The 14,418-nt window shown below is 36.3% G+C and overlaps 1 protein-coding gene across 1 annotated transcript in view; it reads left to right on the plus strand.

Moving 5' to 3' along the window:
* Positions 1-14,418, plus strand: part of LOC107557895 (band 4.1-like protein 3) — a 105,264-nt gene that overhangs the window by 59,250 nt on the left and 31,596 nt on the right. Inside the window, exon 12 of the mRNA XM_016241470.1 lies at positions 10,081-10,289. Within this exon, the coding sequence (XP_016096956.1) occupies positions 10,081-10,289 (209 nt within the window). The remainder of the gene's footprint in view (positions 1-10,080; positions 10,290-14,418) is intronic.

Below are 14,418 nucleotides of genomic sequence, written 5' to 3' on the forward strand. Positions count from 1 at the left end.
GAACCGCAGACTGGAAGCGGGTCACTGATGTGAGGCCTTTAAGGCCTGACAAGATTCACGCCTCTCAGGATGAGCTTGTCCAATGAGAAAGGCTGAAATTCCAAGCGGGAGTTTGGAAATACTGGGGAGTTTTATGACCCTTTGTGTGAAAGCATGGTAATTTGCATATGGAACTTGAATCGAAATTACTAAAGATTCTCAGAACACTAATATATTGCCTATGTACCAACATATAATATACACTCTCGTTTAGATCATCAGAAGACGAATTCATAGATACTAAACATGGTAGGATTACATATAGGTAAGGTTGCATGAACGAGTGGTTGAAACAGTATACAATATAAAAGACAATATACAAGGACAGTAACAACATACACAATGACCTGAAGGATATGCGTGTTCATTCAAAGAAAGGTTTTCCTATGAATTAATTAGAGTTTCTCTATCCGCATTCCTTTGGGCAATAAAACCAGTGATATCAGCATTGGTTGCCATGGAATCAGAGGCCTGTTCGTTCGCAGACATCCTGGCACCCAGCATGTTTATTGGGTGAGGGGTCTGTGATTATTTGTTAATCTAATGAATGATTGATTTGTTAAATCAAATGAAAAATGGTGTGTCTGATTGGTCCAGACGCTACAATAGTATCTACAGCTCTAATGTTTGTGTAACTACACATATGTATCAACACACTGAATGGTATGTGTAAGTACAAATGTGTAACAGGGCATTGGTAACAACACTTTTTGGTAATGAAAGTACAAATGTGTAACAGGACTAACAGCACTTTTTGGTAAAGAAAGTGTTACACTTTATATTAAATTTATCATATAATTACTCAGATGTTACACAGCAGCGGCCAGTAAGTTAGGCTTTACATATAAATTGTGTTTGGTGTCCAGAATGTTACACTTTATATTAAGTGGGCAGTTCCTGAGGAGTTACCATGTAAGCATACTGGCATTACAGTGGTGCACCAACTCCAACTCGAGATCCAACTCCTCCCACATTACATATCCCTAAACCTACCCATCTCCACACCCTGGATCCCATTTCCACCCCTAAACCTACCCATCTCCACCCCCTTGATCAAATGGTTCTAATTACTCTTATGCATATTGTTGTTACAAAATGTAGTTATGTAGATACTATGTACCAATGTGTACTTACACTGTGGTTACATACTACGTACACATTTAGTTACTATGTAAGTACACAGGTGTTAGGGACACTTAATATAAAGTGGGACCAAATTTGAAATCACCTTAAGAGTACTAGGGCTAAAGATGTTTTTGATTGTGATTCTGTATTTGTTAAAAAGTATGTAAATGTTCTTAGTACACCTATTACTCATTTGGTTAATTTGTCAATAAAACTATTTTATTTTCCAAATGCCTGGAAGTCAACAATAATAATGTCTATATAAGACTGGTGATCCTGCTAATATAACTAATTATAGACCTATCAGTATTCAGTTTTTTCTAAAATAATTGAAAAAGTAATTTGTAACCAATTAGTATTTAAATCTTGGTCACTTTCCATTACATCCTATGCAGTTTGGATTTAGGGCACATCATACGGAGACAGCAAACTGTTATTTTGTGGATCAAATTAAATCCAGTCTTGATAGAGGGGGTGTTGTTGGTGCTGTCTTCTTGATTTTAAAAAGGCTTTTGACACCTTTAATCATAATGTTCTTTTATCTAAATTATCAAAGTAAAATGTTTCTATTAATACGTTAACATGGATGGAATCATACATAAATTTAGGAAAACAATGTACAAGAATCAATGATGATATCAAATGATATACTGTATGCTCACTATTTCTTGACTAACACTGGAGTCCCACAAGGGTCGATTCTTGGACCAATTTTGTTTAGTTTATATATTAATGATCTACCTACAGTTTGTCTAGAGGTCCAGATTCAGATGTATGCAGATGATACAGTTGTTTATACTTATGCTAAGACAAAAGAACATGCTACTCTCAAACTAACTGCTGCATTGATCAAAGTCTCAGATTGGCTACGTCACTCTTGCCTTATTCTTAATGTGAGAAAAACTCTGGGAATGCACTTTTTGATTAAGAGAGTTGGTCAAAAGGAGAAGTAATAAATATTGTTGAGCATTTTAAATATTTTGGGATTATTATGGATTCTAATTTAAATAATTTTTAAAAAACATATAAAAAAGGTTTCTAGAAGTGCTAGAGCAAGCTTGATGATCTTCAGGAATATTAGGCACCAATTACCTATGGCTGCTGCTAAACTCTTTATGCATACAATGATTCTCCCACATCTTATTGTGCTACAAGTTTGTCCCAAACAAGTATAACCACGTTAAAATCATTATATACTATTTATAAACAAGCTGTGAAAATTTTAGCTAAAAAGCCAAGGATTTATCATCATTGCATTATTATTAAATATTGTAAATTATTGATGTTTGATTTTTTTTTTTCTTTGCAGATGTGTGTTTGATGTATAAACTAATTCATGATCTTGCACCACCACCTCTTAAACAATGTGTGACTTTCTGTAAGGAGAATAGTAGGGTGATTAGGTCATCAGTTAGAGGTGACTGCTTGGCTAAATTTAAGAAAACTGTCTTTGGAGAATCAGCTTTTTTAGTTAGAGCAGCAGAAAGATGGAAGTCAGTTCATATAAGAACAGGTTCATATTAGAGAGTGTACTGTACAACATTCAGTATTTTTAAAACTACACTTAAGGTATGGCTTAAGGAAAATCAAATATGTGATCACTGATCAGATTTTTTAATTCTGTTGATTGTGATATTGTATGTATTGGATTGTTTGTAATGGAGTATTGTAATTTTGTAACAACATCCTGCCCAGGGACTGCAGATGCAAATTAGCTCTATAGCTAACTCTGGCACAACACTTGGGCACATACTGAGTTTCATAATAAAATGCCAATGCGTTCGTAAAATATAGCATTTAACGACAATACTCAAAATGGCCAATGCCCAAAATGGCTGACATGGAAAACTTGGGTATGGTTCAACTCGGCATGCTGCACTGAATATAAAGAGACCAGTGATTTTTGGCCAAACCATTCAGAAGTTATAAGCAAAAATTGCCACTTTTCATGTCTCCTGACCACTAGGTGGCGCTGTGCCGAAACTGTGCTGGTAGCCTCAGGTCATGGTTATTATAACGCATTAAATTTGGTCCCAATAGGCTAAACCATTGCGGAGATATAGCTTCACATCCATTTTTGCATGATCTTCGTCAAATTCATTCATATGTTATTCAAAAACGGTTTGAATATTCAACTTGAATTCCATAATTTTTTGTCAGCATGGTGTGAAGATGATCTGAGCCAATATTGGTGAAAATAAGACAAAAATCTTGACCCATAGAATTTTTAATTTTGGTGTCCATTCAACTTGACAGGAGGCAAGGAATCAGAGGGAAATTTTATTTTCTGTCTGAACTTTATGGTTCAAAAATTATTAGCATAAACATAAGTGCAAATTTGGACAGTTGGTGGCACTAGAGAAATTGAGCTAGAGACTCCAAACTTGCTATGGTGACCGATCAGACTGTCGTCTATCTGTGTGGCAAATTTCCTAACTTTTCCAGAAATGATTCTATGGGCTGCCATGGACTTCCAGAGCGGACGAAGAAAAAGAAGAACGCGAACGGAGACAATAGGGGCCATAGCACCTTCAGTGCTTGGCCCCTAATAATCCTTAGAAAAACAATCAGGCCCCCTTGTTAAAGCCATCTTAATTTTGCCTTAAATTGTCTTTTTGAATTGAGTAGAATATGTAAAATTTATTGAGATTGTGATTGCAATATACAGTTTTGTCCTTGAGCTGAATACCTACCTCTAGTGTTGCATTCCGGTCACTGCACCTAAATAATACCTGTAGGGTCCTGCTTAAAGGGATGTAGTAGTCAGCCTAAGATGCCTGTCAGTTAATACAAGCAATTGTCCAACCGCATGGCGGTAGGTTGCTTTGTGAGAGTGGAAACTCTAAATGAAAATAAATGGATTATACTTACCTGAAGCGTGTTGACTTGATGGATACTGGCTGGCACACCCCTAGTGCACAGCGTGCACATGCATTTAACCCTCTGACAGTCTAGTTGTTGAGTTACAGCAATGAAAGTGTTACTGTAGAACATCAGGATTGTGAAACAGATACACTCACAGAAGGGGTAGTATATATAAAACTTTTAATGATCAATAATAATTTTTAAAAATTATTTTAATGATATATAAGCATTTATATAAATAATTATATAAACCTATTATCACCAGTACAGTAAATATCAACTGATTCTGTGTACTTATTTTTCATTCTAATGGATGGAAACAGACAGGAGAACGATTACGCTTAAAAGATTTCTTATTTCTTACATCAGCGGAAATGCCCAATAGTTTTTTATTTGGTGTTAGGCCCCTAAGCACATTCATGAAACTAAGCATGTTTACTCAGAATGACTTATTCTACATATGTAAAAAGTTTTGAGGAGTTTGAACAATGCACTTTAAAGATAGGCTATAAGACAACTCCTGTTTCATTTTTTGCCATTATTTTAATAAATCGCCATGGCAACACCATTTGAGATATCCAAAAAACATTCGCAAATTAGGATCCTCAGTGTTTTTGCATCAGGTAGACAAAGTTTGGTGTAAATTGCAGGAGTATAGAGGAGAAGAATATTTAAGTTTGAAGTGTTGCCATGGCAACAATATTTAAATTGTCAAGAATCCCTTCACAGTTTTATATCTGTTGTGTTTTGATATCATTCTGATGAAGTTTGAAGCAAATAAAGTAAAAATAAGCATTTTGAAAATGATACACTTTCTGCTGCTTGTTCTAGTTTGTTGTTTTAGCATTCCCCCTACTGGTCATTTTATATTCTACCACTTAAGTTTATATTGTTCAGTTCCTGGGTTCTTAAGAACAGTGTGCACAGCACATGGTAGCTTATGTTAATTTTGCTGTGCCATTCCATCCTATTAACAGCACTTAACGAGGCACTGCCTGTAAGTAAAGTTTGATTATTATCAAATGCGATTTTGACTTATTATTATTCTTCTTACTACATTTCTCCTAGAGCTTTCAAGCTACATCCACCAAACTCAGCTCAGATCTTCAGACTGTCTGAAATCATAACAATCCTATTAGGAATGAGAATGTGACGTAACGCCGCGTTGAGTTCTGGGAAACTGCTTTGTTTATCCGCCATATTTGCAGGATAGCGCTGCCGTTCCGCTATTGAGTTTAGGGCAGTATTTGATTGTTTGTCATGATTGTGAAAAATGTCACCGCGGTGTATGTCATTCATACTGCATCGATAATTGCAATAGTAACTCCGATCATCGTTCTGAGAGAAAAATGGACAATGCGATATGTTTTTTCGCCTTTTCTATGTGTAAAAACACCAAGGGAAGGAGGTCGCGGAGAAGACGCCGAATAGTAAATCTGTTAATGTCACTGATTAAACCCACTGACTCTCACTCAATAAAAGAATCACAGTGCAGTGTGTTTTTGAAAGTTTTGATTTGGTTGGTTTAATAGTTAACATTACCTTCTTTGCGAGCATGACTCTCACTAGGCTTGTGAATTAGCAGAACTTGGACTTTCTAAATTTAAAAAATCTAAAATTGTAAAGCATATACTATGTGCAGATATGCATATAAAATAAAAATGTGAACGCAACGCGCTTATTTAAGCATTTCCCTTTCATATAAAGAACGCGCTTAATGCAACCAGACAGTGATATTTAAAGACCACATTCTGTACACACATCTTACTAATAAAGCATAATATGTGTGGAAAAACAGATGAGCCCAAAGTATGAACTTTAGAAATCGCTGTCTTAATCCAGAAGCGCTTTCTAGATTACAGTTTTCTAAAGAGAGGAAAACGCTTTACATTTAAACGCGTTAATATTCTGGCTCATCTGCGTGTCTTTTAGCATCACTGTCTTAAGCACATTAAACCAGCATTTGAAAATGCTACAACACTTTCCCCGAGCTCCTAGGGATTTGATTTTGCTTGTCATTTGTTGAAATAAATATAAGAAGTACAGTGAGTTCGTGACTGTTCGCTGAATGTGACCCACAATCTGTGATTCTCCTCCGTGGCCATGGAAACATTAAAATTTATAATGACAACAATTATACTGTCATTTCAAAGTCGACTTCTGTCAGCTTGTTGAACACACACTTTTATTTGGACAATGTACCATATGATGACTGAGCAGCGAGCGTCCCGCGGGCGACAGTTTTCACGCTAATCGGGTAAACACTGTAAACCAAATTCTACCAAACCTAAGAGAGAAATGCAGTGCATATCATGCAGTGCGATAAAATAGCTTCTCTTCCCTGCAAACGATACAATGAAGAATGAATGGTTGTTTAACTTAAAGGCAAAAACAAAACAAAAAACAAGCATTTATCCTTACAGAGAATGAGAAGTAACCATGGGAACGGATAGCGTATCCTGCTAATATGGCGGCGCCTTCCCGAAATGCAATGCGGAGGGAAAAGATCGTGACGTAACTCCTCATTCTCTATAGACTTACATTGACGGAATGTTCAAATGAGCCAAGACTATTCAAACTCCAACTGACAAAATTTAAATTTAAATCTGTTTTTCTAATAGATTCAAAACATTCAACCTTTAATCTTTAAAACTATTTTAAACTTCAAATTACTTCAAACCTAACCTTCAAACTTAAATCTTTTAAAACTTTTTCAAACTTTCTGGTCTGGCTTTCTCATGCCAACTTCAAAGTGTATCTTGACAAACTTGTTTATCTAGTTATGTTGGCTTGAGAAAGGCTTGAGATAGTGATATCCTATTTAAACTTATTATTATTAGTGGTGCTTGCCAAAGGCAAAGCATCACTATTGGTCTTCTTGCATACTTATTAAGTTGGCTTGAGAAAGCCAACTTACTGAAATGCTATAAAAACTTAAGTTGGCTTGAAAAAAAGCCAACTTACTGATATTGTATTTAAGCTTCTTATTATTAAGTTGGCTTGAGAATGCTATTTACACTTCTTATCATTAGTGGTGCTTGCCTATTAGGCAAAGCATCACTATTGTTCTCTTGCATACTTATTAGTAGTGCTTGCCAAAGGCAACAATTTAGCAAAGTTAGAAACATGCTAGCAACATGCTAACAACATGCTAACAGCATGCAAATCATGCTGACAATATGTTAATCATGTTAACAACATGTTAACATGATAATCATGCTAGCACGTTAATAATGCTAGAAACATTTTAGCAACATGCTAATCATGCTATAAATATGTTAACATGTTAATCATGCTAGAAATATGTTAATCATGTCAATCGTGCTAGAAACATGTTAGTGACATGTTATGTTAACAACATGCTAATCACATGCTAATAATGCTAGAAACATGTTAGCATCATGCTAATCATGCTAGAAATGTGTTAACAACATTTAACAACATTGTTAATCATGCTAGCAACATGCTAATCAAGCTAGCAACATACTAACAACATGTTAAATCTTGTTAGCCATGTGATAAAAATGCTAGCAACATGTAAATCATGTTAAAACATGCTAACAACACGTTAAATCATGCTAGCAATGTGGTAAATCATGCTATCAACATCTATCTAATCTTTCAAACTTCCAAGCTTTTACAACTGCTTGAAAATTCCAGGCTAGGCTTTCTCAAGCCAACTTCAAAGTTTGTTTACAAACTTTACTCATCTAGTTGATTTATGTTATTCTGTATGTTTATGAATAAATACATGTAGAAATAATTGTTTTCATAATGCATGATTGTGAAATATGTAATTCTGTTTATAATATATTTGTATTGCTTAAGATTTTATTAAGCACTTATCTCAGTAAATTTATATTGTGTAAACATTTTGCATGATTATCTCATGTTGGATATAATTAGACTCAACATTTTTCATGGGGAAGTCATGGCCTAATGGTTAGAGAGTCTGACTCGTAACCCAAAAGGTTGTGGGTTCGAGTCTTGTACCGGCAGGGATTGTAGGTGGGGGGAGTGAATGTACAGCGGTCTCTCCCACCTTCAATACCACGACTGAGGTATTAAAGGCATATTAAAGTAGTGTTCATAAGGCAGCTCTGCTTTGTTTACATCGGTAACTCAGGAAACACTGTATCATTGCTGTGCATAAGCACCACCTGCTGTCAGAGAGTGAATCTGCGTCTCATTCAGCTCGTCTGCTGTTTCGTTCAGATATGTTTTATGTAGTATATTTAAACAAAACTAAAGTCAGACCATTCTGAGTTGTCTAGCTTTCAGGATCTGATCAAAACAACCACACTAGAAAAAAATAAAGGATCCAAATGATAAACTTACAAGAAAGTAAACATTTAGTAACAGAAGTTTAACAGTTAATCGTTTCAACAGAACAAAATGCAGTTTTGAGTAACATTGTCTATTGAAAACCCATTAACCCATTTCTGGTGTCTCTATTTGTACAGTCTGCACAATAGAATCTCTGATAACTAGTGCACTTTTGACAGATTTCTCATTGGGTGTGTCACTGAGTAGGAGAGCCTATTTGGAGTTTTAGTAGGAACTGGTGCATGGTGTCATGCGAATATACTACCAATAGCTGCTCCAAAAAAATAAATAAAATTAGGTATTGAGGGGGAAGTCGTGGCCTAATGGTTAGAGAGTCGAACTCGTAACCCAAAGGTTGTGGGTTTGAGTCTCGTACCGGCAGGGATTGTAGGTAGGGGGAGTGAATGTACAGCGCTCTCTCCCACCTTCAATACCACGACTGAGGTACCCTTGAGCAAGGCACCGTCCCCCAACTGCTCCCCGGGCGTCGCAGCATAAATGGCTGCCCACTGCTCCGGGTGTGTGTTCACTGCTGTGTGTGTGCACTTAGGATGGGATAAATGCAGAGCACTAATTCCGAGTATGGATCACCATACTTGGCCACATGTCACTTCACTTCACTTTTCCTACAAAACAATAACTGGCTCTGCACCCCTTTACCTAAATTCACTACTTCAGACTTATGTGCCCTCCAGAAGCTTGCATTCTGCAAGTGAACAGCACATTATAAGTGCCATCCCAAAAAGGCACAAAATCACTTTTACATTAGCTGTTCCCTCCTGGTGGAATGACCTGCCCAACTCAATCCGAGCAGCTGAGTCCTTAGCCATCTTCAAGAAATGGCTAAAACACATCTCTTCCATCTACACTTGATCCTCTAACACTAACACTCTACTTGTTATCTTATTTATTTTTAAAAAAAAACACTTGACACTCTAACAACTGCACTTTCTATTCTATTTCTATTCTAACTATTAGTTTTCTTTTTATTAAAAAAGATCTTCTAGCACTAGCATTCTTTTATTCTTTTTCTATTCTATCTACTTGTTTTCTTTTTATTTATTATATTTAAAAAAAACCTTGCTACGTGTACTGTTATGCTAACCGAAAATTGTCACATCACTTACATATTTTTGCTCTTGTGTTGGTTTTGATTGCTTCTACTGTTCTCATTTGTAAGTTGCTTTGGATAAAAGTGTCTGCTGAATGACTAAATGTAAAAGACTATGTACGGGGCTCACTAAACTAGCCACATCCAAAGCCTAATCTAAGCTTTTCCATACTTATTAACCTCGATTAAAGTTTGGATGCATCTCTAATTCTAAAATCTTTTCTGTATAACATGTGAAACCCTCACCGCTAACATACTAAAAACAGTGCAACTGACAATAACAGGAGCATCACTGACTCACCGTTTGTTGGTTGATTTTGACTTACCACTGTTGTTTGATGGACTTGTAAAAGATGGAGCGAAGGAGAGAAAAGAGACTTTAAATATAAATGATATGTCAAAAGGTGAATGTAATGCTAATGAACTGTGCTAGCAATAATGCTAAACACAATGTCAGATTAATTTGATAGACAATATCAGATAATATCATATATATGATAGCAATTGAGCTATATTTGGCAATCTAAACAGTAGCAGGTTTTTTTCCATTGCATGGATAGACTGTCTCAGTTCTAAGTAAAGCCCTGAACAATCTGCTGTTGTGTGTCAAACAGAATTTTGTCAACCGGTGCCCACACTGGGTGAAATTCATGATGATCTGTCTCAGAAAAGTGAGAGTGAGCAGCCACAGTTTCTTTCTGAAGATGAGGATGAAGCTGATCCCGACCTCAGTCTAGATCAAGATCAGGAGCAGGAACAGGATCAAGAGTATAGCAACAGTGAAGAGACTGTTACAACACCTACAAGGAAAAAGGACATTAAGGTAATAAGATAATATTTCATGAAAAAATCACAAATTCTACTGAAATTTTACCTCCATCCAAGTCACTAATTTTAGATTAATGTCAAAATCAAAATAGTAAAAAAATAAATAACTAAACGTAAAACATCAGTAACATACACACATATATATATATATATATATATATATATATATATATATTTATATATATATATTGCTCATCAGTGCCTTCTGACACTAATGCAAATTAGTCATAGCATCCAAATGCCACTTTCAACTTTGAACATTGACTGATTCTTCACAAACTTTCTTCTCTCACCCTTTCCTCAACACCGCTGTTATATTGTACAGAGCCTCTATTTTTATATTTTATTTTATTTTATTTTTCCTGTTTTCTCATTTCCTATGTTTAGTTCCTGTTTCCTTGGTTGCTTTGGTTTCTGTATATGTCCTAATTTGTTTCTATAGTAACTGATTATGTTCACCTGTTCCTTGTTTAGTTCCTTCTTTATTCTATTTATAGCATTTAGTTTCAGTTATTTGCCTATTCTCATCTTTGTATGATTTGTTTTGCTGTGTAGCTTGCATGTTTCCTCTGCTCGCGAGTGTTATTTTTTTCTTTTAATAAGTATACGGCTTTGAAAATAGATTCATGCTTCAATTCTACTTGCCTACAAACAACTGTGACATATATCTGCTGTTGTCTCTCTCTACCGCTGTTTCTTTCAAATGAACTTTTTTGGAACACATTAAACAATGCTATGATCTATTTCCTCTTTCATTAAACCTTTCCCAGCTAAAAGAGGAATCACGTCTGGCTCTTAATATGCAGGAGGTATTTTAAAGCATCAATGTCTATGGTTCTATCTACGTTATACATTTCCCTTCTGATGCAAATAGGCATTTTGCATGAGATCATAGTGAACATTTGCCTTTTTAGCCATATTTCAGGAGGCCAAGTGATCAGGCATATTCAAATGGTGGACCGCTGTCCAAGTCCGGACCTAGGCTTGGTTCCAACCGGACCACGATACATAATATAGGCAACGGCAGCACCAGTTCGAAATAAAGTGAGCAGCGCTTCAAAACAACGGAGCGGTTCACACCACAAGCGCTCAGGATCGTTTATTGTAATGATCTTTCAGTGGTATTTCTTCTAATATATATATATATATATATATATAAATAATTTTTTTGTTTGTTTTTAAAAAACAATTTTTTTTATCTCGAACCAAATGCGCTTCATTCAATTCCTGTGTGCCTTGCGTCTAGACACTAAAGCGCCATTAAGAGCTGCAGATGACACGGTTACTTTAAAAACAGAAGGAAAAACATGGTGAGCAGCAAAATAAATTGATACTTTTGCTAAAACACTGCAGAAAACAACAATGCGGCAAATATAGTTATTTTTACCTATCATACATACGTATATGAATCTGACCGTTCAAAGCAGGTTTGTGGCAAAACATTTTTCATCTACATTTAGCATTATTAATCAGAATGTTAAGAGCATTTTAAAACAAACATATAATTGTTAAAATTGGGGAAATGATTTGTAGATGGCAAGGAAAGACAGCATAACCATTGAAATTACTAGTTAAATTTGTTTTCTGCTCATTTGATTATGTTTAAGCTAATGTAGCGTCTGGACCACTCAAACACACAATATATATTGTTGTGGGGGGGGTATGGGGTATGAGCTGTGATCGTAAAATGTAAAATAACTTTCAGGGGTGGGGGCTGGATTGGGGTTAAAATTTGGCCCAGGACAATTCGAGCCCATCCGGCCTATAAATTCCCCCTTGAATGTTTTGATGGGTCATAGGGCCTTCAGTTGGAGTAAATAAATAAATAAAACAGGACAGAAATGAATACTGAGAGATATTACTGAATTCACGACAAATGCAACAAACTTAATAATGCATTTTTGTCACATATAAAAACACTTGACAGTAAAGCATTGATTTTGAACTAGACTGCTGGAAAGTTACTGCTAATAAATTCTGTCATCATTTCCTCACCCTCATGTCGTTCCAAACGACTTTCTTCTGTTGAACACAAAAGAAGATTTTGTAGAATGTTACCAAACCCATTTGGTTATTCTTGATTTCTACTGTTTGGACAAAAATTTCTTGAATTTCTCAAATTATGTTCCACAGAAGAAAGCAATTCATACAGGTTTGGAATGACATGATGTTGAGATGAACAGACTTACAGACTGTAAGTAAGTTTTCATATTTAAAGAATTTGCCACTGATGATTCAAACGCGAGTTTTGAGCAGTGTAGAGTAGCGCTTGTTGTTTGTAATTTCTCCGATCAAAAATGCAGACATGGTTTTATGTTTACGTGGCGCGATGCCATACAACGCATAAAAAGACACTACAAGTCATTATAATCCGTAATTATGTCCCCACTGGATGCAACAAATGCCTCGTTTATAATGTTTTTTTTAATGTTTTTGTCTCGTCGCTCCGGGACACGGCATCACAATATGGTAAGAAGCGTAACATTTCCGTCTCATGCTTCAGGTATTCGGCCAATCACAACGCACTGAATAGCTGGCCAATCAGAGCACACCTCGCTTTTCAGACTGATGAGCTTTTAAAAAATCTACACTTTTTGGAAAGGCGGGGCATAGAGGAGAAACAATAATGTACAGTATGTGGAAAATAATGTTTTTTTTTACCTTAAACCGCATAAACACATTTCATTACACCAAATACACAAAATAACGTTCTTTTTAGCACCATCATATGACCCCTTAAATAACTTCAAGTTAAATTACTATGGTGCTGAAGTGACAAGCCTATTGGCGTTTTCCATTATACCTACTTGTCGTGGCTGTTTACAGCCAGCATCACTAGAACCTTTAATGTTCTCATATCACATGACTGTATAACAATTCTGTGTCACATCTGAATGGATCAAGTGATTTGCGCTGTTTATCGCTTATAAATCGTGGCAGAAGTGCGGCACACGTTCGTCAGCACTGTGCGGGTGACTGATCCCGCTCTGCTTTGACGCACGGCTGGCGGATGCATCGAGTAGCGCTGCTTCAAACCATCGGAGTATTTGCTTTATGCGGTTTCGCATGTGCTGTCATTTAAAAACAGCGCCTAATATTGGGGAGGTCTGCCTCATTTCAGCGATCGGCCCACTACTCGAATGGAATGTTGCTCCCGATGGCCAGTAGGTGATCGCGGGCCCCCAGACCTCTGGGCCCTATGCACTCTGTCACCCTTTTCCCCCCACTAGCGACGCCCCTGTGTGTAACTATTCCTATATATACATATATGGTGGAACGGTTTGCAGAAAAAAATCTAACCGTATAGTTCTCCACACACAGTTCAGCACGCGCTAGGACTGTAGTTCAACTTAAATCTGACAACGCATCTGTAATATGGTTTGCTATAAATAACACGTAAAACCAACAGGTTTCGGCTAATGTATGTTTCTGTTGATGGATGCACATTCTGGCTTCCCAGTACATTACAACAACAGCGATGAAAAAAAAATGTGGACAAACCATTCACTCTTGTTCAATGCGAATGCTGTATGCTGGAATATGAGCAGTCATTTATTACGTCATCACCTGGGTGCTGATAGAGCGCGCGCACAGGTGAGACCTGAACAACACACGTTGATATCTGTGTTTAAACTAAACTAATTTATTAAGCCTTGCCAGTTTAAACCTTTAAGAGCCAGAGGACGCGAGTTCGCTCGCGCAGTGAGAAGGTTTGTGCGTGCGCTCATCCAAAACACTCAAACCCGTGCCTCAGAACATGTGCAAATATTAAGCTCTCTCTGAAGTATTGTGTTTAAGTAGACAAATTCACACAAAAATTATGTCAAAATGCCCGTCTTGGTAAGTATCATATAGAAGACATAGCCGGCTGAATGTACTGTATCAGTGCATTCTCTTAAAGTGACAGCACTATTAATCAAACAGCAACAACAAAGAATTCACTCATACAGTGAAATATGCAATGCCGTTTTACATTTCATTACTTTATTCAATTAATGTACCTAAAAACTAATGTTAGACCTACCTAAAAAAAACCTGAAAATCACTGTTTATTTTATTTGTATCTTTACTCTATTGTATTTATTTGTGCTGTTGCTTGTAGTTAGATTATTCTTATTTTCTTT

The sequence above is a fragment of the Sinocyclocheilus grahami genome, unplaced genomic scaffold (genome assembly GCF_001515645.1).
Source record: "Sinocyclocheilus grahami isolate Dianchi unplaced genomic scaffold, SAMN03320097.WGS_v1.1 scaffold623.1, whole genome shotgun sequence".
NCBI classification, from domain to species: Eukaryota; Metazoa; Chordata; class Actinopteri; order Cypriniformes; family Cyprinidae; genus Sinocyclocheilus; species Sinocyclocheilus grahami.